This window comes from Onychostoma macrolepis, chromosome 02 (genome assembly GCF_012432095.1).
Source record: "Onychostoma macrolepis isolate SWU-2019 chromosome 02, ASM1243209v1, whole genome shotgun sequence".
Taxonomy (NCBI): domain Eukaryota; kingdom Metazoa; phylum Chordata; class Actinopteri; order Cypriniformes; family Cyprinidae; genus Onychostoma; species Onychostoma macrolepis.
In genome coordinates, this window is record NC_081156.1 from 33,745,325 (window position 1) to 33,773,184 (window position 27,860).

The window sequence follows — 27,860 nt, forward strand, 5'->3', positions numbered from 1 at the left end:
TGAAGTGTCAATTTTTTTTTTTTTTTTTTTTTTGGTTATGTAGCCTACTTTTATAACTTTCATTAATAATTGAAATTAGCTTTTCTATTTACGTTTTTGTTATTATATTTTCTTTTTATATTCTTTGTATTATAAAGAATGTATTATACTTTTTGTATTTAGTTACTTTTTTAATTTCTCATTTTTAAATGCTACTAAATAAAGTTTAAATGATTGATAGTTCCCCCCCCCCCCCCACACACACACACAAACACACACATCATTTTACATACATTAGTGATTTGATCAAATTACTACCTTTTACACACTTGAAGTAAACTGTGGTCACGCCTCAGTCTGTAGAGACCAAAAACCAGAAATCTCTGCAAATCACACAGAGGATATTATTCTTAGAAAGTAATAAACATGGAGCACTGCTTAACATCGAGCGCCATCTAGTGGAAAGAAAATAAATAAAAATAAATAAATAAATAAATAAATAAATAAATAAATAAATAAATAAAGTATATTAAAATTCTAATATGTATTCCTTAATTTAATAAATAAATAAATATTACATTTGTATAATAATAATATGTTTTATATAATAAAAATAATTATTAATATAGAAATATATTGATTTTATAAATGTAATATTTAAATTATTTAAATAATATAGAGTAGTGAAGTATTTTTACTCTGCTTTAAAAGTACTTTTGTCTGTACTTTATCAGAGTGCTTTTCTTCAGAAAACTTTACTTCACAACATTCCAAAGTATAATATTGTACTTTTTACTGCACTACGTTTCATATTAAACATCATTTAATACTTAAATACATTAGAAATCTATTACTTTCTTAATTTTACTCAAGTAAAAGTAATTCAAAGATTTACTTTAGTACAAGAAAGTACACTTTTAAGTAGTACATGTTCTTAAGTATTAAAGGCTAAACAAACAACAACTTTTATTTATGAAATGTAGTGCAGTAAAAAGTTTGACATTATGCTTTGGAATGTAGTGAAGTAAAAGTTTTCCAAAGAAAAACACTCTGATAAACTACAGATACTTTTTAAATTTACTTTAGTAAAGTAAAAAAAAAAATACTTCACCTCTGATAATATATAAAAATACACAGACGCCACGCTTTCAGAGCAAGTGTGATGTGTGTCGCTGCGGTCTTACTGTAGTTCTGTCATTCGTCCAGTGCGGCAGGTGGCGCTACAGTCACTCACTCTCACCGCAGCAGCGCCACCCGGTTCCTCAAAATCTCTCCCATCCGCTATTTGATGATGGAGCTACTTTGAGCGTCTAAAACGGATGACAGCTCTTTATTAAACTAACAAATGCGCCAGAAGTGAGCGAACTTCTGTAGATTAACGATAAAAGCGGTCGAGGAAGGCGCAAACATGTCGGCGAGCGCTGTTTATGTGTTGGATCTGAAGGGGAAGGTAAGATAACGGTTCACTAGCACAGCAGGCTAAAGCTAATCCACATCAAACAACAACAGATTTTAAAGTTATTCTTCGTTAAAATCAGTCAACATGTTTCCTTCACTCTGAAAGCTCTGAGGGGATTTAAAAGGTGGGATTATCGTGTATTAGTTAATGAAACCGAGATCCATTGAAATAGAAATTCACTCCTCAAGCAGCTGTTTAGGTTTTGGTAACGTATAGCAACTGTCTGTCAAAAGTCAAGTATTATTAATCAATATATAATAAGGAAAATATATTTGTCTCCATTCCTTATTTTTAAGCTTTTTTTTTGTGTTCGTCCTCTTGCTTTATTTTAATAGGATGTAATTCATCTTTCACTTGTTTTTTTTTTTTAAAGCATCATATTGCATGAAATAATTGCACATTTAATCTTACCTTTGATTGTATTTACAGTCTAAAAACTATACTTACTTTTATATCTTTCTTTAATTTGAAATGGCTTTTATATTTATTTTTCATTTTATTGTAATTCGTCATTTTGTATACATTTTTATGTTTTTGTAATTTTTCATTTTGTTTTCATTTTCAGTTCTAGCTTTAGATTATTTTAAGTTTTTACTGTTTTGATGTAGCAATTAATATTTATGTTTTATTTTAAATTGTATATGAATTGTGATTTAAATGATGTAAAAATTACTAAAATTAAATTCACTCTTTATTAAAAAACACCTGCTTATTATTAAGTGATGTTTTGAACTAGCAACTGTCGGTCAAAAGTCAGTTATTATCACTAATTAATAAAGAGCAGAAATTTGTCTTGATCCTTTTTTTAAGCTTATTTTTGTCCGTCTCTATGCTTTAGTTTATTTAACAGGATATAATTCATATTTCGCTTGTTTTGTAAAGCACTTTGAGTTGGATGAAATAATTGCACATTTAATCTTCTTACCTTACAAAAATGTTATTATATTTACAGTCTTGCAAAATAATTGCCTTCAGTCTGACAGCAGAAACGGAATATGTTTGATTTGCAAGTAATGAAATTGCGGTACATTGTAAAATAGTGTTACACAAAGTTTTGCATTTACTGTACTACTTGTCTGAGTGTTTAATCTGGTAAGCTGCGCATTCCTGGCCTCGGTTACTATGGTTACTCTAGTGTATCTGGGTTAATATGGATGCAGATATTGGAAATGAGTGTCAGTGGATTTGAATTGCTGTGCATTACGAGGGTCATCTGTGTTTCAGGTGCTGATCTGCCGTAATTACCGCGGGGATGTGGACATGTCTGAAATCGAGCATTTCATGACCCTGCTGATGGATAAAGAGGAAGAGGGAACGCTGTCGCCCATCCTGGCTCACGGGGGAGTTCGCTTCATGTGGATCAAACACAACAACTTGTACCGTATCCTTCCAAACCTCTAGAAAAACAGATAATACAGAGTTCTAGAAATAAAAACCACATTCATTTTCTATAGAGGAATTCAGATTTGTCAAGACAGGCCTACTGCGAGTTTTTAAAATTTTTTAACTGCTTTTTTTAACTGCAAAATTTTGTTTAATTTAATTTAATTTAATTTATTTATTTATTTATTTTTCTTGTGCTTCAAATCAAATTGCTGTAATGTTTTGATTTATCTTGGAGCTGGTTATTTTTAAACATTTCCTAATATCTCTATGAAGAAAATATTACAAAAAAATAAATAAAGATTGTAAAAAAGTTAATTTTCTATTGAATTATACTAACAATTAATGGATATCTGCTTTTAAAAAGATAAATTCAATAAATGTATGCAGTTTCCAAAGTTGATGAATATCTCAATAAAGATAAAAAATAATCATGATGTTTTTTTGCCATAATCAAGCAGCTCTATTAACTAATTATTTAATTAAATTTTAATTATGAAACTGAGCTAACTTGAACCACATTATAAAATTACAATGCCATAAAAATTACATTACTTTATAACTTTTTTTATTTATAAATACTTTATTATAATAATTAGTATTAATGATTTTAATTGGTATTAGTCTTAATAATTAGCATTACGTTTTTCAAATATTAAGTACAATTATTTAATAATAAATGAATTTTTAAAAATTATTCAGATATCACATTCAGGACAATGGCTGCTGAATAAATGGCTTAGCACTGTTGCATTTTATTAGATTTTGATCATTCATGATCTTACTTAGGATCATTTTACAAAATGTTTGTTGTAACTTGTTAATCGCTTTATTGGTTTATTGTCTCTTTTAAGCACGTTTTGTCTCTTAACCTGCTGACAAACAGTTGTTGCAACATCCAAGAAGAATGCTTGCGTCTCCCTGGTTTTCTCCTTCCTCTACAAAATTGTTCAGGTACGTTATACATCAATTGTGGACTTCAAGTGATTTCTGGGTGAGGGTGCTCATCTTATTGGACCATAACTAATTACTTAATATGCCAGCTTGTCATTTCACTATCACTTGCTTTATTCTAACAGGTTTTTGACTTGTTATTTTCCCAGGTTTTCTCTGAATACTTTAAGGAGCTGGAGGAGGAGAGTATCAGAGATAACTTTGTCATAATCTACGAGCTGTTGGATGAACTCATGGACTTTGGATACCCGCAAACCACTGACAGCAAGATCCTTCAGGAGTGAGTCCATGTTTCATTTCCTTTTACGAACCATTTTTAACAGTTCTGTCCACTCGCCCTCAAACCGTACGACTGACATTCATTTAAAAAAGTCTTTAAATCATTACATCGTTTTGTTTCAAACGATGCAGCGCTAAAATACTTCCAGGCCTTTCTCTGACCCAGCAGATGTCATTCAGGAGTAACTGATGGAAAGTGTTTATTTTTCACAGATACATCACGCAGGAAGGTCACAAGCTGGACACGGGCGCTCCGCGGCCCCCTGCCACGGTCACTAACGCAGTCTCCTGGAGGTCAGAGGGCATCAAGTACAGGAAGAACGAGGTTTTCCTGGACGTCATCGAGTCTGTCAACCTCTTGGTATGTTTTTAGAAGCAGCACGTTTCTTAGATGTCTGCAGACGTGCTCAGAATAAACACAGGAATCCATCATAACAAACAGGACACAGTCACATCCATGTCATTGTGCTTGTGTTGTGTTGTGTTGTGTGAGGAGATGAACCTGCTGCTGTTATGAAAGCTTTGTTATGAAAGTCCATGTTAACTAATAGGGCTGAGCAAGCAATGGAATTACATTATATTTTGGCTTCTAATGATTGTAAAAACAAGATAATTGCATGTAGTTTTACAGTAATGCACTCTTGTTTTGTTATATACTGAATAAATGTTTAGTGGTTGTGGAAGTGCACTAAAAAAACATACTTGGTCTTATTTATTTTGATCAAATGTATTTATAATCATTCATTATTTTTGATTAAATTAGTTTATTTAAAAATTGTTAATAATAATAATAAAATAAATTCGATCAAAATAGTTTTAGTTAATGATATTACCATGGAATTTACTTAATTTTATTTAAATTGATAAGTATAGAAAACACGAATGAGTTTTGGGATGGTTGTTGTTGAATTATATTTTTAATATAAGTTGAAGGATATTACTTTCAAAATTCAATAAATGCATGATGTTTCCAAAGTCAACGAGTATCTCAATATTGTCCAAAATAATTGCAATTATGATTTTTGCCATAATCGTGCAGCTCGATTGACTAATTATTCAGTTTGTTAATTGTGAAAGCGATAATTCCGGCTTAAAAATCAGACTGGATAAAATTACAAAACTGTTATAAAAATAATCACACTAATGAACTGTATTTATTTATTATTATAATTAGTATTTTTAATTAAGTTAAATTGATTAAAAATAATAATTTTATATAATATTAATTCTACTGTTTTAAATTCTGTTTTATTTATATTGATTGATTGATTGAGTATTTGTCTGTCTGTAATTGTAACTGAAGTGTTTGAGATGATGGCTTCATGGCTGCTGTTTTCTCTCCAGGTCAGCGCGAACGGTAACGTCCTTCGCAGTGAGATTGTTGGCTCCATTAAGATGAGAGTGTTCCTCTCAGGAATGCCAGAGCTGCGTTTGGGTCTGAATGACAAGGTTCTGTTTGAGAACACCGGCCGTGAGTCTATTTCCTCAATTTTCTGTCTCCATACCGATGCTAAAAGACCCCTGTGACATCAGAGCTGGAGTTTTATGGCTTTTATTTCATGTGTGTTTGCTTTGAGCTCATCTGGTGTTTTAGTCATCTGTTGAATCCTATCGCTCTTCTTTAGGTGGTAAGAGTAAGTCGGTGGAGCTGGAGGATGTGAAGTTTCATCAGTGTGTGCGTCTGTCTCGATTTGAGAACGATCGAACAATCTCCTTCATCCCTCCAGACGGAGAGTTTGAGCTGATGTCCTACCGCCTCAACACACACGTGAGTGTCTAAACTCATAGACATTCATTCATATTTATTCAATTCTTTAAATATTAATTCCAGAGTAATATTATTCAGACTTTTAAAAATGTTTTTGTTGTTTAAAATAATATATAATTAATTTAAGCAATAATATAAACATATTTATGAATATTAGATTAAAAATATCATGTATACATATGTAATATAATATAGAAATACAAAATATAATGTAAATATAATACTGAAATAATAAAATATAAATATTAGATTAAAACTTATAGCCATAGCAACATTTCTAATATTTGTTCACTTTAAGTTGAAGCACTAAAATTACTATATGGAAATAAATAAATTTAACTTAAATTAAACCTAAAAAATAATATTGTAAATAATTAATACATTTATTTTAAAGTAAATGTAAAATTTAAAGATTAAGATAAAGATGAATAAAATGTATCATTTTATTTATTAAAATAATAATAAAACAATAATGTTATTTTTTATATATATATATATATATATATATATATATATATAAATAAATAAAATAAAAACTAATCAAAATTACATCGGAAAGAGTACATAAAATTATTCAAGTGTAACAAAAATGTAAAAAATACATTGTATGGGTCAACATTATCCATTTTTCTTTTATGCCTAAAATCATTAGGATATTAAGTAAAGATCATGTTCCATGAAGATATTTTGTAAATTTCTTACCGTAAATGTATCAAAACGTAATTTTTGATTAGTAATATGCATAGCTAAGAACTTCATTTGCAGAACTTTAAAGGTTATTTTCTCAATATTTAGATGTTTTTGCACCCTCAGATTCCAGATTTTCAAATAGTTGTATCTCAGCCAAATATTGTCCGATCCTAACAAACCATACATCAATGGAAAGCTTATTTATTCAGCTTTCAGATGATGTATAAATCTCAATTTAGAAAAATTGACACTTAAGACTGATTTTGTCGTCCAGGGTCACAATGCTTTTGTCCAGGGTTTGATTGTGGTGTTTGGTTTTCTGTGTGAACAGGTGAAGCCGCTGATCTGGATCGAGTCTGTGATCGAGAAGCATTCACACAGCAGAATCGAGTACATGATCAAAGTGAGAACACTTCAGAGTGATTTTATGCTGTGTTTGTCCACAGAGCCTCTAAATCATGTCTCGTCTGTTTTACCGTAGGCCAAGTCTCAGTTTAAGCGACGCTCCACTGCCAACAACGTGGAGATTCATATTCCAGTCCCGACCGACGCAGACTCACCCAAGTTTAAGACCACAGTGGGCAGCGTGAAGTGGGTGCCGGAGAACAGCGAGATTGTTTGGTCCATCAAATCCTTCCCTGTAAGAAAACAAGCGCAGTGTTGTGATACTGTACATTCATAATAATACATCTATTAGCTAAAGAGTGATATTAGCAGAAGCTTATGAGTGTGTGTGTGTGTGTGTGTTTCAGGGAGGTAAGGAGTACCTGATGAGGGCTCATTTCGGGCTGCCCAGCGTGGAGGCAGAGGACAAGGAGGGAAAACCACCAATCAGTGTGAAGTTTGAGATTCCCTATTTCACCACCTCTGGAATACAGGTAACTATTTGTTACATTCTCACCTTTATTACAAAGCGTTACTTTATGGCTTGCAGTCATGTTTTTAGTAATCTTTTTTGCATTGCTTTCTTGCAATTTAGATGTGCGATAGTGTAGACCACTGTGTTTTCTTAGTATTATTTATATACTATTATAGTTTTTATTCATATTTTTAATTACCTTTTTATTTTTATATTTTCAGTTTAATTTTAATGTATTTACATTTTAGTAATTTTATGTGCTTTTGTTTTTGTTTTTTTTGTTGTTTTTTTAAGTTACCGTTTAGGGATTTTTTTTTATTTTTTTTTATTTATTTTTTTGTTACCGTTTAGGGATTTAAAAAAAAATAAAAAATTCTAAATTAAAGTTTGATTTTTATTTATTTTATTTCCAGTAAGTAATTTGAAAGTATGTAAATGAAAATTAGAAATTTTAATAATTTTCAATCTAATTATTTATTTTTTATTTTATATCTATCAGCTTTTATTTCAATTAACAAAAATGTTTTACTAGTTTTAATTCTAGTTTTACTTAACATAATAATAAGCCAGGTGTAGGACAGCCTGAGTGGTTTTCGGTTGCATTTGTTAATAAATAGATTAAATATTACCCCTGTATTATGGTGTGAATTCAAAAAGCATACATTGCTTTTACTTCCAACTGTAAAGTTAATGTAGCATAAGTTACTTCGAATGTATTACTCTAACTCTGCCTTTAATAAGAAATATTGAATCAGAATTAAATCTGTATGAATATGTAAGAACTGTCTCAGTACTCGGATGACAGTCTTGTCTTACCAGAGCAGATTTGTGTTTTCTGTTTTTGACATAAGGTGGCGCTGCTGACTTTTTATTTTTCATAGTTTAGTATTTTTCCCTGGTGCTGAACACCTGTTGCTCAGGCTGTAGCAGATGCCATGTGTGTTCTGTTTATCCCTCTGTCACCAATAGATGGTGCTATAAAGCTGTACTTTTAAAGGATGTATACACTGACAGGTTTTTTAAAAATAATATCTCAGCAGTGTTTAAACATTAATATGAGCACATCACACACAATATGAATTTAAATTCAGAGGTTTTGAGCATACATCTCCTTCATTACTATTCTGTGATCAACTCTTGAGTGAATTAATTTCACAAAATATAATTGATTTATGAAAAGAAGCTAGAATCCCATTGACCGCAAGGGCTCTGCAATGAAATTAACATCACGCATCTGCATAGAAGAGGAAAATATTAATAATAACTTGTTTGTTTATTCTAATCAGGTGTTGATTCACATGGAAGTGATATTGTGATGCTCTTTGGGAAACATTCACATTATCTGTGCACTTTTCCCACATCTTAGCAATTCTGTGGTGGAATGGATTTAATTATGATAAAATGAAAGTCCTTTGTCTTGATGTCTCATTTAATTTCTTGGGAATGTAAATGAGGCTGTGAGGGTTAGACATCTGTCCAACTGATTTTATCTTTGCTCATGATTGCTCTGCTGACGCAACATTGAAAATGTTTTTTTCAAAGCAATTCTTGCTGAGAGAAGGCTCTGATAAACACCTGTTGTGAAAGATGTGCATCTGTCCCACACAGCCTCATTTTCATTCATGAAAAGATAAATACAGCGTCTACCATCTACTTCAGTGTTGTCAACCATTGACTACAACTAGAATAATTCTAAATAGGTTTTTGATAATTGAAATAAAGCTGAAATACCAAAGATATATATAAATATTACATGAAAAATGTAATTGAGAAATGTTACCTTGGCAGCCAAGTGAAGTAAAATACAATTGAATTAAAAATGGAATAAAAATGAATTAAAGCTAAATATAAATATTTACAAAAAATAATAAAATTACAGAAACATAACAAAATGACTAAAACTTAAACTATTACATTTACATTACGTTTATTTAGTCGTTTAGCAGACACTTTTATCCAAAGCAACTTACAAATGAGAACTTAAATTATAATTATAAAATATAAAAATAAAGAATATAATAGCAGATGAATATTACTAAATTAACTCAAGTTCTAGTGGTTGATGAAAGCAGAATGCTCAATAAACTTGCAGAAGTTCTACTTTAAAAGTAATAAAATCCAAAACTCTTCACTCAAAAATAATAATTCTGCGATTTACTGACTTTCATGTCATTTCAAACCTGTATGATTTCTTTCTTCTGCAAAACACGAAAGAAGATATTTTGAATTATTTTTTTTTTGTCCATACAGTGGAAGTCTGTGGAGTCCATTGTTGTTTTTGTTTCATTGAAAGGACACCTTCTTCAAAATATCTTCTTTTGTGTTCCACAGAAAAACAAGGTGGGAGTGAATAAATGATGACAGGCTCCGTTTAAGTTCTCAGGAACATGAAAAATATTTTGTAGAATCTTCATCATGTGTCTTAGAATAAACGGTTAAAATTGCATGCTGTGTGTGTGTGTACCTGTTTTTCTATTCAGGTGGGGACTTAAACCTGAATACACACAGACTCATGGGGACTCGTGTCACGGGTAAACAAGCTAATAAATCACACAGAATGAAGTTTTTTTGAAAATCTAAAAATGCCTGTAGTTTCCTGTAAGGGGTAGGTTTAGGTGTAGGGTTGGTGTAGGACGATAGAATATACGGTCTGTACAGTAGAAAAAGCATTACGCCTATGGAGAGTCCCCACAAGGATAGCAAACCAGACTGAGTGTGTCTGTCACTGTGTGTGTGTGTGTTGTGGCCATGACAGTGGCCCGATCCAGACGCTGGCGGCCAGGACAGACAGAACAGAACCGCAGCTCCTGCTGCTGCTGCTGAATCTTGTGTTTTAGCAGACGGTGTGTTTATTTGTTATGGTCAGTCGAGTGTGTGTGTGTGTGTGCGTTTCTCAGGCCTCAGCAGTTTATAAAGGTGGGCAGAGCAGAAATGAACTGGACAGGACTGCAGTCGAGCTGTGGGACGTGTTTGTGGAAACTTTCAACAGAACAACTGATGTTTGTTGATCTGGGAATGATTCTCACACAGATGTTGTGCACTGCAGCTTTGGATCCAGCTGTCAGTGGATTTGTGCTTTTTAACATGAATAGACTATTTTAGATTTGCAGAAATGCATTTGTTTGATGCAGAGTTTGTTCAATTTGAATGCTTTCGGTTTCTGTTTTACAGAAAGAAATGAGAATAATCATGCTAGTCTGTGATCTTCTCGACTCTAAATATGACTCGAGTCCCTCTTTCAGTTTGTTTTCATCTGTTTAATCATCCAGCAGGTATGGCTGCATGACTAATCAAAATAAAATCAGATTTGCAATACGGCTTAGTGCTCTTAGCAAATCACAAAGGCTGTGATTTAATTTTAATTCAGAGTAAAGCACAGCATCTTGTGTTCATGTCAGGCGAGTTCATGCAAGCAGCTCATGATCCAGTGTTTTCATCATCTTTGTTCACAGTAAATGCTTCTCCACTTCAGCATCAGCATCCATTTGTGTTGCTTATAATGTGCATTTGTGCCAAAAATCTTTCCAAACTTGTCATGAGAAGCACTTGTAAATAAAAGAACAGCTTTAAGGTCCCGGTGTGGTTTTCCATCAAAATAAAAGTTTTATGCTTTAATGGGCAGCCATAAATATTAGTCTTGTAATTTTACAGTAATGTAATAAAAATATTTTTTAAAATATTCTTAAATACATAATTTAAAATTGGATCACAACAGTAATATTTAGTTTATTTAGCAGTGATGATGATGATAATTCTATTATTTTTAGTGCTGCAGTGTGTATTACAATATTAATTTTAGCTAAAGTACCAGCACACCTTTCGTTTACGAGACGCATGCGCTGAGGAATCACTCATGTCTGAAGGTTAGAGGTTACTTTTGGAGAATGAACTTTGCACTTTTTCATTTACAGACGCTTCATCATGTCTTATATAACGGCATTAGGCGTGTGTGGTGTTTGTGTGGCTCTTACGGGTCAGTGATGATCGCTGACTGATGGCCATTGAGTGAACTGGAAGGCAGGTGTCGTTCTGAGAGAGTGTGAAGTGATGCTGTCTTTTGGGTCGACTTGAAAGAAGGAATTCCTCCTCCAGTTCCCACAGATGAGAGAGGCTTTCACCAGAGACACTGCAAATGTTAAAAACAAACAAAACAAAACAGACATTCGTACAGCCTTGTTTGTACTCTTAGATCAGAGAAAGGTATATACTCGGTTAAAAACATTGATAATAGTTTAGGTAAAGGTTTGGTAAAACGAGTAAAAGCATTTACAGTGGAAGCTGTAAGGCTGAAAAACATTATTTATGCTTATCATCTGCGTGAGGATGTTGTCTGATAGCTCTTTTTTTTTTTTCCAGTGTCACATTTATATTTATGCATTTAGCAGACGCTTTAATTCAGTCGAGGAGCATAAGAAGCCAGTCTGTCATTTGTCAAAATTTCATGTTGACATTGTTTGACATTCAGCTGTTTTTGTCTGTAACCCACAAACCAGACGAACAATCGACAATCAAATCCACAGGCCGTTCACTCAAATAACAGCCTGGCTGCTCTGACATCAGATGAATCAGGCAAATTACAGAGAGGTTGAAGGTGAAACAGCAGTTTTCGAGCTGAACTCGGGGCGACCTCGGGTACGATATTCATAAACAGCTTCTCCAATAAAATTACCTCTCATTTTATGTTTTAAACAAAAGATTTCCTCCATGTAATGGTAAGTTTCATCAGCCCACGCGGATGTCAACGACATAAAACCGTCCGAAACTCAATTTCCCCTGAGAGTGAGGATGTTTGGGCAAAAATGATGAGGGGAAAGTCAATCGAGTGTCAGATCTAATTAAGTGCTGAACTTCTATGAAATTTCCTCTCTCTAATTTTTTGTCGTTTACATTCAGCGCTGCCGCTTTTCATCTGCTTCCCAGCTGTCCTGTGGGGGTTTTGATCCCCGAACGTCAAAAGAGCTCGTTGGGGATGTAAAATGCATGTTAGTTCCTCCATAAATCAAGACTATCATCTGATCGCTTCAATTAGAGGTGCATCACAAACTCGACTCGACTCCACGGTGAACTTGTTGACCGCTGGGTTCCCGTGAGAGAGGCGGTCTGGGTGATGACCTGCTTGGAAACCTCAGGAAGGCTTTGATAAGTTCTGCCGGCTGCGGTCAGTGCGTCTGTGTGCCCTGAGCGCCAGGCGTCGAGTCCCCTGCGATTAGCGCCACCAGCTGATTGTGCGACAGTCCCACGCTCGCAGGACCAGGCTGCGGTTTGGTTGCGCGTCAAGCCTCGGGCCGTTTGTCTAAGACTGGCCGACCGCATCTCGAGATCTGCAGTCTGTCTCGATGCACTGGACGGACTAAGTGTGGCCCTTTGGACTATTACCGCTGGCCTCTGCTAGTCACAAATAGACACGTGCGTGCAATTTTTAGCATGCATGGGTTTTATATGAAAACCCGAATAGTTTTCCCAGCATGGCTATATTTATACTACTGGTCAAAAGTTTGGGATAATCTTCTGCTCATCAATGCTGCATTTATTTAAAAATGCAGTAGAAACTGTAAAATTCTGAAATATTATTACAATTTAAAAGAACAGTTTCTTTTTTTTTTCTTTTTTATGTGAATATATTGTAAAATCTAATTTATTCCTGTGATCAAAGCTGTATTTTCAGCATCATTACTCCAGTCTTCGGTGTCACATGATCCTTCAGAAATCATTCTAATATGCTGATTTGCTGCTCGAGAAACATTTCTGATTATTATCAATGTTTTTGCAGCATAAAGGATGGTCTCAGTAAGATTACATTTTTTTATTTGATCAAAAGTGACAGGAAATACATTTATAACGTTACAAAAGATTTCAAATAAATGCTGTTTTTTTGAGCTTTCTGTTCAACAGTTTCTATTCATTGCTGTTTCCACAAAAATATTAAACAAAAGTTTTCAAAATGGATAATAATTAGAACCATTAATGATAATTGAGCAAATCAGCATAGCATGATTTCTGAAGGATGATGATGTGACTGGAGTAATGATGCTGAAAATTCAGCTTTGATCACAGAGATAAATTACATTTGAACAGATATTCACATAGAAAACAGCTATTTTAATTTGTAATAATATTTCACTGTTTTTACTGTATTTTTGATCAGATAAATGCAGCCTTGGTGAGCAGAAGAGACTTCATTCAAAACATAAAAAAAATCTTAATTTCAAACTATATTCGGATGAAACTCATGCGAAAGCATGAAGGTTGGCATTTTTCTGATCCTCTAAGTGCTCGACTTCTCCAATTAAAGTTGCCTTTTGTCAATAATTGTTGTGTTTCCCACACTGTTATTAGGTGTAACGTGCAGCATCTCGGTGCCAGTTGTGCAGTAAATGAACGTTTCTCCACCGACGGCTCTATTACTGTCACGCTCCGAGGGCACGGATTTTGTAGACGTGTAATTTTCGCAAAGGTTTTTAAAACACAAAACAATCTTTAACTCTCTTGTCTGTAGCTTTGAGCTCTTCACATGGCAGAGCTGTGGCCTAACATGACACACGTTTGAGTCTGGCTTGCAACATTTCTCAGGGTCATTAAAAAAAAAAAAAAGTGTCTCTTTTTTTAACCACAGACTTAGGACATGACTTTTGTCAGATTTTTAAATAATTCAATTTTTCCAGTGATTTTTTTTTTTCTTTTTATGTCCTTTTGTCTTTTTGTCTTGTGCTTTACATGTAGTCAATATTTCATTACGTCATTCGTTAATTTTAGTGCATGTGAATATCACTAAAATTACAATTTAGACGATTAAAAGTTTAGTTGACTATAACATGCAAAATGACAAACTGCATTATAGTGTGTTCATATATATGAATATGTAACATGCTTTTCAATTGCGCACACAAATACAGTGGTGCGCGCTGTAGACTGTATCATTTCATATTAAAGCGCGAATGAAACTACGAGCATGCATGTCGGGTCCGTGTTACGTTCAGCAATTACAACTATAGGCAATGGGTAAATATTAGGGGGAAAAAAAAAATTTCCTATACACATCAGTAGTATACTGGCCTTCAGTCATAAAAAAAGATGGCGTTAAACAAATATTAAAAATATACCATCTTCGTGATTTTTCTACATTAATTTGAAGATTGAAATTATTGCAATATAAAAGTATATTTAAAAATGTTAATGTTAGGTGGGGTTATGAAAAATGTGCGATTAATGTACGATGTTTTTTAACGATTGACAGCACCACTATAACTATATATACATATATTAGTACACACACATACACATTACTGTGCAAAAGTTTAGAGTTAAGATTTAATTGTTTGATGTATTTAAAGATTTTTAATCATTTTTGAAAGAAGTATCTTCTACTCACCAAGATAAAATACAGCAAAAAACAGTAAGATTGTTAAATATTATTTCAAATTAAAATATTATTTGTAATTTATTTTTAAATGTAATTTATTCATGTCATGCAAAGTTGAATTTTTAATCTTACTGACCATCGTTAGTTTATTCTGGAGTGTTTTTTTTCTCGTTATGGTTTTATCAACACTACATTTGAATTTCAATATTTGTCCTTATGCATGTTTTTCCATCTCATTATCCCTGAACCAATGTCCTTCAGCAGCATCCCTGCTGTCTATTTTCTTTGCTTGTTTACATAGTGAAGGAATGATGCACGTAAAGAGCTGAGTCAGCGGCCGTGTATGTTTGTGCACGTCTGCCTGCCTGTCTGACCGTCAGCTCACGCCGCATGCTAATGAGAGACCGGTGACCACGCAAATCTCAGCACTGCCCACACTGGACTCCATCCAGCTGCAAATATACACTGGAGTTCACGAAGGGCTGACCAGAGCATGACACAAACGCAACCCGACAAGACAGAGTCGCTACATTTACACAAAACGAGCGGTGCACGGCAGCATTTAGACCTTTACAGTCTGGCCGTCTCGTCGTGCCCGCCAGGGTGGACGCCGATGGTGGCCTGGTAAGTTTGTGTGAGCTGCACCCAAGAGTGGCACATTACCGGCCCACGGACGCCAGGATTCCCAAAATACCTCACGAAACGTGCACGCGCAGGGCTGTCCTCGTGCTTTTTAAATCTGCATCGATACCTAGAATACATCTCTCGTTCTGCGCAAGCCTATTTTGCATCTTACGTCGGCTATTTTTGAGCATTTAGACAGGGAGGTTTTCTGAGAGAATAGAGTCCACGATTAGAACAAACGCTCGGCAAAATCAACAAACACAGAGCTGCTGGACAGGAGGACTGTAATTCCTCACGTCTTAAATGTCCACCCTGCTCTCGAGAGACGTTTAAAGGTGACTAGAGACATCAAATGGAATTGCAAAAATAAAGATGGTTTCTAAAAAAGAAAATCCCAAACACTCCTACCGCCCCTTCCACCCATGTTTTTATTGTCCTGTCAAACAGATAGTACATAACTCAGTGATTGAGCCAGATAGGTGCGATTTGGAGTTATTCTACTAGTTTTTTGGTATATTTTAAAAGGTTTATTTACATTTTTATAATAAGTTATTATTCTTTATTAATGTTATGTTATATTTATATTTTATATCAATTATAATATAAGACGTTAGTGTGTATATGTTTTAGTGCTAGAGTTATCAATTATAATAATTATAATTACACATTTTTTTTGGATGCAAGTGTGTGTATTTATAAATATATTTGGTAATATTTTAGTTATAAAAAATCAATTAAAATGCATTATTATAATCTTGATTATGCATTTGCTCGGAAATTATTTTTTCTAATCACAGGAACCAAAATCCCCCCCCCCCCCCAGTGGTTTAGTTATTAAAATAATTTATTTAAAAAAATCATTTTTTATAATATTGATTATGTATTTGGTCTGCAATTATTTATTTTTTTTCCAATCACAGAAAGCCACAATTTTCGGCAGTTCTTTTAGTTGATAAAAAATGTATTAAAAAATAATTGATTACATTTTTCATTATAGTCTTATGATCTTGATTATGTATTTGCTCCTGAATGATTTTTCCCCAATCACAGAAACCACAGTTTCCACCCAACAGTCGTGTTGTTTAATATAGAAGCAAAATACACCGGTGTAATTGAGCCAGTTAGAAACCAACATAAAACTCCGAACTGGCGAAACCGTATTGTAACATGGGTAAAAACAACACTTTTCACCTCTAATTCTGAGTATCAGGTTTATCTGTCGCCTCTTTCAAAACGTGATTGTGCTCTTTCAGCATGTTTGGAGCGGTTGTGCAAAAGCTTGTGTAGTGATGCAAGGCCCGTATGAACACAACAAGTGACTCAATAGTGTTCGCCACCGAAAGGTGCCATTTCCCCAATCTCACTTCTTCATGCGCTTCCGCCCCCGGTGTCAAACTCTGCCACTTTCCCAGGCTGTGCTGCCCGTGGCCTCAGATTTATCCTCGGATGCCCACGTGGACCTGACGTGAAGCGAACGCTAAATTATGTGTAGCTATCGCAAGCCTGGGATGCTTTTGCCATTGCTTGATATTCCTCAAACATCCTCAAAAAAAGCCTTTTTTGTTGCATACTAAAATGCAATAATTTTTGTTCTTTATTTATCTTTTTTGCCATCTTTGCACTGTAAATATGCATTGTGCATTGGAAAAGTGGCATTAAAGTGGCATTTAATTTACTCGGGCTAAACAAAATACTCTTGTGCATTCTTGGAATGGGTTGTTGTTTATTTCCATTAAATGAATTCACCCACAATGCATTGCAGTATGACAGTGACGGTGTGTGTTTTGACAGGTGCGTTACCTGAAGATCATCGAGAAGAGCGGCTATCAGGCCCTGCCGTGGGTGCGATACATCACCCAGAACGGAGGTAAAACACTCTCTCATCCTCTTTCTCATCTCTCTCTCTTCTCTCTTTCTCTATTTTTGTCATTGTTTTTCACAGCGTTGCTTAATTGTTGCCAAATACCTGCAATGCAGTGCAGAATGATGGGAGATTAGTGTTAAATGCGGAGGTGAAATTGTTCTGTGAAAAGAGGATGTTCAGGACAGACGCGTGCGAGATGGTGAAACCCAGATAAAATTAGAAACGCTGGTACAGTGTGCGGTACGTGATGTTGTTGGAGATTTTCTTTCTCTCAATTAGCATCTTGAACTTTGACACCGCATGTCTCCTCATGACTGAGAGCAAAGCCTAAATATGTTTCACATATATTTTAGTAGTCAGAGTTGTATTTTTATGCATTTTTTTTTTTTTTGGGGGGGTATTTTTCCACCAATTCCACCTATATATATATATATATATATATATATATGTACAGGTGCTGGTCATATAATTAGAATATCATCAAAATGTTGATTTATTTCACTAATTCCATTCAAAAAGTGAAACTTGTATATTATATTCATTCATTACACACAGACTGATATATTTCAAATTTTTATTTCTTTTAATTTTGATGATTAGAGCTTACAGCTCATGAAAGTCAAAAATCAGTATCTCAAAATATTAGAATATTACTTAAGACCAATACAAAAAGGATTTTTAGAAATCTTGGCCAACTGAAAAGTATGAAAATGAAAAGTATGAGCATGTACAGCAGATTCTCTATGGGGTTCAGGTCAGGTGAGTTTGCTGGCCAGTCAAGCACAGTAACACTATGGTCATTGAACCAGCTTTTGGTACCTTTGGCAGTGTGGGCAGGTGCCAAGTCCTGCTGGAAAATGAAATCTCCATAAAGCTTGTCAGCAGAAGGAAGCATGAAGTGCTCTAAAATTTCCTGGTAGATGGCTGCGTTGACTGTGGACATCAGAAAACACAGTGGACCAACACCAGCAGATGACATGGCAGCCCAAATCATCACTGACTGTGGAAACTTCACACTGGACTTCAAGCAACATGGATTCTGTGCCTCTCCACTCTTCCTTCAGACTCTGGGACCTTGATTTCCAAATGAAATGTCAAATTTACTTTCATCTGAAAAGAGGACTTTGGACCACTGAGCAACAGTCCAGTTCTTTTTCTCCACAGCCCAGGTAAGATGCTTCTGACGTTGTCTCTAGTTCAGAAGTGGCTTGGTAGCCCTTTTCCTGAAGACGTTTGAGCGTGGTGACTCTTGATGCACTGACTCCAGCTTCAGTTCTCTCCTTGTGAAGCTCTCACAAGTGTTTGAATCGGCTTTGCTTGACTGTATTCTCAAGCTTGCGGTCATCGCTGTTGTTTGTGCACCTTTTCCTACCCAAATTCTTCCTTCCAGTCAACTTTGCATTTAATATGCTTTGATACAGCACTCTGTAAACAGCCACACCTTTCAGTAATGACCTTCTGTGACTTACCCTCTTTGTGGAGGGTGTCAATGTTCGTCTTCTGGATCATTGCCAAGTCAGCAGTCTTCCCCATTATTGTGGTTTCAAAGAACAAGAGATACCCAGAATTTATACTGTAGGGATGGTCATTTATTCAAACTCAAATGTAAATATTCTAATATTTTGAGATACTGATTTTTGACTTTCGTGAGCTGTAAGCTCTAATCATCAAAATTAAAAGAAATAAACATTTGAAATATATCAGTCTGTGTGTAATGAATAAATAATAATATACAAGTTTCACTTTTTGAATGGAATTAGTGAAATAAATCAACTTTTTGATGATATTCTAATTATATGACCAGCACCTGTATGTGTATGTATATATGTAGTATTTAGTTGTTGCCTTTTTTCTTTTTCTGTGTTTGATGAGAAAGTATTTTTTTTCCCAACCACAAGAACCATAATTTTTAACCCAGCAGTCATTGTATCTTTTTTATAATTTAAATATTTGATTTTTTTTTTTTTTTTCTATCAATAAGTCAATTTATATTTCTATCTTTAATATTTTTTTTGTATTTGCTCTGAAATTAATTTTTAGGACCACAAGTCATTGTAAATAATAAATTACAACAATAATTACAAATAAAAAGTTAAATCAATCTATCATTTGTATTTTCTCTGAAGGGTTTTTGTCTGTAGCTAAGCAAATAGTAAAAAAATAAAAATAAATGACTAAATAAAAAGTTAAAATTATCAAGGCATATTTTCATTTTTTTTTTACTAAATAAACACAATAAGGACATTGTCATTCATATAAAGAAATATGTTTTTGTGCTATGTTTAATATATTTACAGTGCATGTATTTCTGACATTTAAAAACAAATTATTAAAATGGACAGTTTGAAGTAATTCACAGAAGTGAAATGAACAGTTTTTACCACCGCTGTTTAAATCATCAAACCCTCCTTGTTGTGATGCTCTCAGGGTGGTGAAACTAGTCTAATGACATGAAATGAAATGCCATGTACCAAGTGCTCATATTGCAAAACTGTTGCTAAATTTCTACAATCGTGTAAACTCCGGTTAGCAGTCTTCCTCTATGAGTGCTGCGTGTTTTATCAGGACTGCGTCCAGCATCTGTTTTATACTCATCATTTATGTTCATTTTGTGAACTTGTGTCTCAATCTTACTGACTGATTGAGTTTTTGATTGTGTTTTGATGGGTGGAGAGAGAAAGTTCAGCTGTCACAATTAACCTTCCCCCCCATATTTCCATTTTTTCCTGTTTCCTGTCGTTCTGTGCATTTAATTAAGCATCGCTCATTTCCTTCTTTTTTTTTTTTGCAGACTATCAGCTGCGGACTCAGTGAACGTGAAGAATTAGCCTAGAGGATCATGGGTCAAGGAAGCGTCTCTGTCTGTCTCTCTCTGCTGTATGTAGAGGCTCCACACTCATCTGCAGTATTCACAACACATTAGTGCTTCGAATCATTTCAAACAAATACACGTCAGATCTACACAGCGTGTTATTTAGATTTTGTCCAAATCTTCCTATATTGAATCTCATGAAACTCTCCAGAACATGTGAATCGTTTAGAAGAATCAAATGAATCTTTGCTTGTTTTTAGAATCATATGAATCTTTACTTTTGAATCATTAAGATTCTTATATTGTCATAACTAATCACATTCCCTTCAGATTCTCATTGATTCTTCTGATTTTGTGTTGAAATATGAGCCTGACATCCTTGAGAGGATTTGAAAGATTCATACATGCATACATGCTGATTCACTTGTACTGAATCATTTCTTGGCCATTCCACAAGCTTTAATTCGTATACTGCAGATGTGTGTGTGTTCGGTGTCTGTGTCTGTCTCTGTGTGTGTGTGTTTGACAGTTAACGGGAATCATGTTCCTTTACATTTCATGAAAACGCAGCGCAGTCTTTATCCAATGGTACCACGTCACATCTCAACGGAGGAAGTGTTCATACATGTCACATTTCAGATGTTTTCATACTGTAAACACTTCATGTTCAGAATGAAGAGCCGTTCGTTTGCGGTTATTTATCAGATGAAGTCGTAAGGTCACAGCGGTAGTATGTTGCACATTACAGTGTTCGTTTGTTACGTTAATTCAAAAAAGGTTAGATGAATCGACTCTTATTGAAGCGTTTGTATTTCTAGGTCATCATTTCGTTCAGTATTTCACGTCAGGGACGTCCTCAGATATTGTTTATTAATATTCGGTATTCTTTTGACGTCGTTCCTGCACACTGACTCTTTAGTTTTTATATTTGATAGTTTATTTATAGTACGTTGTAATTCAGTATTATTGGCTGCAGTACCTCATGAGTTTACTACACTGCTAAAATGCAGAATTACACTCGATTTAAACCGTTCAACACACAACTGAAATCTGAAGTCAACCGTGGTGCCATTTTAAAAATAGGAGATGAAATAGAAAATGTTTTTTTGCTTGTTTTTTGTATTAATTTGTCGATTTGTCTCATTTCATTTGCCTTTAAAGGATAGAATGTGAAGGTTACCATGTTTACTATGGTACAGCATGCAGTGGAGCTGAAATGTGACATAATTGCATTCCTCTTGAAATGTTCCTGTATCTCACTTAAATACTTCACCTCTCTGTACACATCAGACGTCAATAAAGTACCTGTTTAGAAAATACCTTGTCTGATCCATCTCATAATTTCTGCTATATGAAAATGCCCAAATATTTTTGTTTTTGTTTTAAGTATATTCTATAATATACACACCTCAATCAGATTTGAAATTTGCAATTTTAATATGTATTATACACATGCGTATGAAGTTTTTTTTATATATATGTATAGATTAATTTTATTTGTATATTTTATAGATTAAAATTTGAACTTGTGTGTGTATATGTATAAACTTTGTGTGTGTATATAAACTTTAATTTATAACTAATAATACATAATATGCATTTTTAAACACACAAACATACAGTATACATAAATTACACAAGGTACATGTTATAAAGGATCTGTTTAGAAAATAGCAGTTTAATGAATTAATGTGCAGTTTATTCTGGCCAAAAACTATACACACACACACACACAATATATACATGCATTCTTAATAATATTATAATATATATGCAGGCATACTTTTAATAAATTAACCACACAAGACCAGCGTAACCAGGTCTAACTTTAACACTCAAACATATTAAAATGCACTAAATTTGACCATTTTTCCCTGAATTATCGTAGTACATGGTTTAATGTTTCTATCATTACCCAAGGTCATGCCATTAAATATAAAAATAATAAGATGATTTTACACAGCTTTGGTGTGTCTGTTAAACGTGTGCTTGTATTGTGACGTGTCAGTTTTGGTTGATGAAGTCCTGTAACGGCTGCAGGACAGTCATGCATCAGTCTTTGACTGTACTTGCCCTTTTATTCCGATGCCATTGTCCTAATTTCATGCAACAGTTCTTGGCCCATGAACACGACTCCACCTGCATAACCAACATGTCTAATGCAAAAGCCTTCTTATTTTGATATGAATTAATAATTTTTCTTTTTCCCCCATGGTGCCATTACTCTCAGTATTGGTTCTCTATCTATATAAGATCGAGCAGCAAAAGCTTTGAAAGATTATTTAAGGATAATCAGATATATGGTGTTTGGCATTTTCATCATTCCGCCCACATTTTAACATTAATTTCTCTTGGCATAGATCGACAAGGCTTAGGTTTATTGTTCTGAGAAATTGTGGAGGCGGAATTTAGTGTCCGGATAAGTCACGAAATCAAGTTTCGGTTAGTCCGGAAAAGTGGAGTGTGTCGCTTTACAAATTGTTTGTTTTGGTTCAACAAAACATGGTGATCACTTAAACGTTCTTTATGCTTTTACTGTTCAAAAGTTTGAAATTAATACTTTTATTCAGCAAAGATTCATTAAATTGATCAAAAGTGATAGTAAAGACATTTAATGTTATTAAGTTTCAAATTTTCAACTGAGGTTTAAAAAAACAATTCAAATAAATGCTGTTCTTTTAAACATTCTATTCAACAAAGAATCCTGAAAATTAAAATGTATCTCAGTTTCCACAAAAATATTGGGCAGCACAACTGTTTTCAACGTTGATAATAATCAGAAATGTTTCTTGAGCAGCAAATCAGTATATTAGAATGATTTCTGAAGGATCATGTGACACTGAAGACTGGAGTAATGATGTTGAAAATTCAGCTTCGATCACAGAAATAAATTACAGTTTAACAGATATTCACATAAAAAAACAGTTATTTAAAACTGTAATAATATTTCACTATTTTTACTTTACTGTTTTTTTTTTTTTTTTGATCAAATAAATGCAGCTTTGGTGAACAGAAGAGACTTGTTTCCAGTAACATTAAAAGGGCTTACTGTTATTTTGCATAAAATTGAAGTTTAAATAAAATAGTGCATATTTTTGATAAACTATAGGGATGTTTACTGTTGGTATAAAATGTTTTATAATTATTTTAAAATATTATTCCCACCTTTTATGAAAAAAAAAAAAGCATTTGTTATGGTTACTGTTTGGTGCTCTGGACAGATAAACACACGCTTGTCCTCTGGTTCATCAGGTTTGTGTGGGAGTCGAAAGGACAAAAGCTTTTGAAAGCAAATAGGTATTACACACTTCACTTCTAGAGCTTCCATTCATAGCGAGCGCATACCTCAGGGCAGGTTCTCACAGCGTACGCACACACCAAACCACAAGAATGCCAAACCGGCTGGATGGAGCGCAGCTTCAGTCCTCGATGACGGCCGAGTCACTGACCGGAACCGTTCCTGCATGGCACCTTCTCCTTTGTGATGTTTGGCACAGAAAGTGGGATTTTTGCAAAGGAATGAGAAATAAAGAGACCATGTCCACAGAGATCCAAAAGTCTGAGACCACTTTTTGTATTTAAAACATGTGACTAATCAAATGACTTCCTGTACATGGTCAGATCTTCTGATGCTCTTTCTTTGGATCTCAAATCATATCGGAAAACATGATCATCATCAGGTCATTGAAGCAACAGACTAAATTACACTTCTTCGCTTAGAATTTGTATTAAAATAAATAAAAATAAAAAAATGTTTTGCATAAAGACATTGTTTTAATGACAAATATTTCCAAATTTCAGATACATATTTCAAGTAGCCTAATTATACATCATGGCGTATTTGTCATACCAAAATTTAATTAAAACAAGGATTTTTTTATTTTTTTTTAAATGAATGAATGAATGAGAAATTTCTTTCTCCACTTTCTGTATTTTTTAATCAGTATATTTGTTTTACTTTCTAGTATAAATATAAAAATTAATTTACTTGAGAAGCAAAACTGCATATATTAGGATAAGAAGTTTTATTTTTCTTAATTAAATTTAGTTTTTTTTTAAATGCTCAATAATTTAATATTTAATAATTATGTTTTTTGTTTTGTGTTGTAGTAAATAATAGAAAAATGTTCAAATGTATTTTTCAGCATTTTTCAATCAGTGTTATATATATATATATATATATATATATATATATATAATTTTATTTTATTTTTAAAAAAAATGTAATATACATATGAAGAGTTAATTTGCAAAAACAGATTTTTGAATGGATCATGTTTTTTAATTTTGCATTCCAATTAATCTCAATCAAAAACTGCAGTTGGGTTATTTTGATTAGGTTAAAAAAATAAAATAAAAATACAGATAACTAATACAATAAAACACAACAAAAACATGATAACATAATAAAAAAACATGATTTTTGAACAATTTAAAAAACATGTTATCTGTTTTTGCAAATAAACTCTTCATATATATATCTTACCTAATTGAAACAAATGTTTTGTTATCTTTTAGGCCTAAATAATTAATAATGCAATTAATAATAAATAATGTTTTTTTTTAAGCATAAACCTCAGAAAAGTTTAATTCATGCTTAAAATATACAACATTTTTAAAAATTTAAAAGAAAACAAAATTTGGGGAAGATGTATATTAAACATTAAAATAAATACATAATACATTATAATAAATCCAACTTTTCGCTAGTATTGGAATTTGAATTGAAAACATTGTATTACATTACAAATGCAAAAGAGAAATATTTTCAGTGGTCTCAGACTTTTGGGCCCCTCGCTATCAGATTCACATTTGTTATGGTGCTTAGTTTCCAAAAACAGGTGCATTGAGTCTTAAAGTCCTATTGCATAACTCTATTGCAGTTTAATTTCATTTCCGCCGCTTGTGAAATGTAAATAGGGCAGCGGGGTATGTACGTGCCAGCGGGGTTGAATATGATAAACCCACGGGGCAATAAAGAGTTTTACTGACTGTAATTTCATCCTATGATGAAACTGGAGCAGATTAGCATGGTTTGAGCAGGTCGGACAGCGTGGCGTTTCACCGGGTCGCACGGAACCCCCGTGTTTTGTTTCAACACGGAATCCTGTCGCCTAGCAACCTGGTTTGAGCGGGGGAAGCCCTGCCTGCGTGACGTCCAACGCCAGCTATTCTCTCGCGGAGATAAACTCAAGGAATTCTTTTAGCTGTCATTGCAAAAGATAAGCAGTTCATGAGTCAGTGCAAAAACAGGCTGAAGGAGCACCGGAAGAAAGCCATCTTTACTTCAATGTGTGTGTGACTGGTGCAAGACACAATCAAGCAGGCGAAATAACCCTCTAATTTACAATGACGCCACAGGGAAATAATGAAAACTCCCCGAGATGAGCTTTAATTAGTGGCCTGAAACCAAGAGCTGTAAATGAACGTGTTGCAGGTGGTAAAGCTGATGTGACAGGCTGCATCACAAGAAAAATCCTCTCGGTAACAAACCGGTTCCTACAGTGAGTTTAAATGCACACACTGTAAAAAGTGATAAGTTGACTTAACTTAAAAAAATTGAGGAAACCTGTTGCCTTTAAAGTTTTAAGTAAACGATCATTTAAAAAATAAGTTAATTGAATTGTCAAGTTTTTTTTTAATTATTATGTACTTAATCATTTTAAGGCAACGGGTTTCCTCAATTTTTTTAAGTTAAGTCAACTTTCACTTTTTACAGTGCAGTTGTTGATTTATTAGCCAACAACATTTCAGTTAAACTTGATCGTCACACCTATATTTTTACCCATTCCCCAAATTTTGCATAGCCTACATGCAAATTTATTTACTGGAAATCTGTCGGGTGCAATGAGAGTGTTTAGATGAAGAGCAAAACCAAAAATCAGATCATTACACAGATCAGGTTGTCACAGCATATGCACACACCAAACCGGCTGGATGGAGCGCAGCTTCAGTCCTCGATGACGGCCGAGTCACTGACCGGAACCGTTCCTGCATGGCACCTTCTCCTTTGTGATGTTTGGCACAGAAAGTGGGATTTCTGCAAAGGAATGAGAAATAAAGAGGCCATGGTGACTCTGTCCATATGACTTATACAGAGATCCAAAAGTCTGAGACCACTTTTTGTATTTAAAACAAATATTTGTGACTAATCAAATGACTTCCTGTACAGATGGTCAGATCTTCTGATGCTCTTTCTTTGGATTTCAAATCATATCGGAAAACATGATCATCAGGTCATTGAAGCAACAGACTAAATTACACTTAGAATGTATACATGCAAATTTCTTTACTGGAAATCTGTCGAGTGCAATGAGAGTGTTTAGATGAAGAGCAATGAGAGAACGCGACTTTAAAAGGAGCGATTTTACCTTATTAATGAAAACGAACGCCAAAACCATAAAACATTTTTGTTACTTGAAACAAAATAAACTTCACCTGTAGTACAATAAAAAATTGAATTATTTCAGCTAACTGTCAAGGCGAAATTTATTTTTAATTTAGTTAAAAATAAAAATATAAATAATGGCATATTTAAAAAAAAAATTAAATGACAGAAACACAACAAAATGACAAACTTTAAAAAATAAAATAATGACAGAAACTATAAAAAATAAAAACTAATTCAAAATATAATAAAAACTATAATAGTATCTCAGTGATACAAAATAACCCTGTTTTTCCCATCTTGAGGCACAAATCTGACACAACACATTCATTACACACAAACAAACAAAAAAGTTTAATTGCTTTAATTGTAATCATCATCTAAAATGCTTTAATGAACTATTTCGAGTTTAATTAGACATAATGGCTTAAAATGTTCTTGCACTGTAAATTGTATAATTAAGTGATTTTTGATTTTCAGATTGTATTTTCACACATTGTTAAGAAACAAATAACGTTCTTTCAGTGGCATTAACAGAATGTTGTTATGTTTTTAATAAAGTTATTTATTTATACATTGTTTTTCTGAAATGTTTCAGTTCGTCTAACATTTTTGAAATGTTACTACTTTTTAGAACGTTCAGAGAACATTCAATGTAACATTCCCATAATGTTTGCAAAATGATATAATGGAATGTTCCTTAAAAAAATTAAATAATAATAATAATGGAATGTTCCTGTAATGTTCGTCACACCAATATAGTAATGTCCAAATATTTAGCCCAGCTGGCACATGATTCATCTCTTTCAAGTAACCGTGGCTTTTTCCACAAATTTTTTCAGCACTATCATTTGACAGGTCAAATGGCATTTCGCAAGTTTACGATGACAAATACCAGGTGTAATGTTAGTGTGTGAAAGTGTGCAGTCAGGTAGACGTTTGGCCCAGTGTTGCCATATTTATCTCCTCCAGAATGTGTGTGTGTGTGTGTGTGTGTACTGGTATATATGGTTTACGAGGACACAAATGTGTATAATAACATGGGTACTACAACGTAAACATGGTTTATGAGGACACTTCCTGTGTCCCCGTAAAACAAAAGGCTTAAAAAACATACTAAACGGTGTTTTATGAAATTCAAAAATTGCCAGTAGTTTCCTGTAAGGGGTAGGTTTAGGTGTAGGGTTGGTGTAGGGCAATAGAAAATATGGTTTGTACAGTATAAAAACCATTATGCCTATGGAGAGTCCTCATAAACCACAAATTCAAGTATGTGTGTGTGTGTGTGTGTGTTTGGAAACACAGTTGCTATGGTGATAAAGTCATTTAAAGCAGCTCAAAGTCTGGAGGTGAAGACGGGTGGCGTGAGGAGGAGGAGGACGCCAGATACAGCAGCTCTTGCACGAGATCAAGCTTTTGATGAAATCTTACGAAATGACTT

At 33.7% G+C, this 27,860-nt stretch overlaps 1 protein-coding gene across 1 annotated transcript; it reads left to right on the forward strand.

Annotated features, from left to right (window-relative positions):
* The first annotated feature begins 1,165 nt into the window (after positions 1-1,165).
* Positions 1,166-21,350, forward strand: ap1m1 (adaptor related protein complex 1 subunit mu 1). The gene is made up of 12 exons (XM_058757111.1): positions 1,166-1,429; positions 2,663-2,819; positions 3,708-3,775; positions 3,925-4,055; positions 4,268-4,415; positions 5,399-5,525; positions 5,680-5,822; positions 6,844-6,915; positions 6,994-7,152; positions 7,265-7,390; positions 17,147-17,222; positions 20,011-21,350. The coding sequence occupies exons 1-12, from the start codon at positions 1,388-1,390 to the stop codon at positions 20,031-20,033; spliced, it is 1,272 nt and encodes a 423-aa protein (XP_058613094.1). The 5' UTR covers positions 1,166-1,387; the 3' UTR covers positions 20,034-21,350.
* The last annotated feature ends 6,510 nt before the right edge of the window (positions 21,351-27,860 follow it).

Excerpts from the sequence above, each read along its gene's own strand:
- ap1m1 (XM_058757111.1), top strand. The coding sequence starts at position 1,388 with ATGTCGGCGAGCGCTGTTTATGTGTTGGATCTGAAGGGGAAG. Across the intron at positions 2,820-3,707 it reads CAAACACAACAACTTGTACC|TTGTTGCAACATCCAAGAAG; the intron begins GTATCCTTCCAA and ends GCTGACAAACAG. Across the intron at positions 4,416-5,398 it reads TCGAGTCTGTCAACCTCTTG|GTCAGCGCGAACGGTAACGT; the intron begins GTATGTTTTTAG and ends TTTTCTCTCCAG.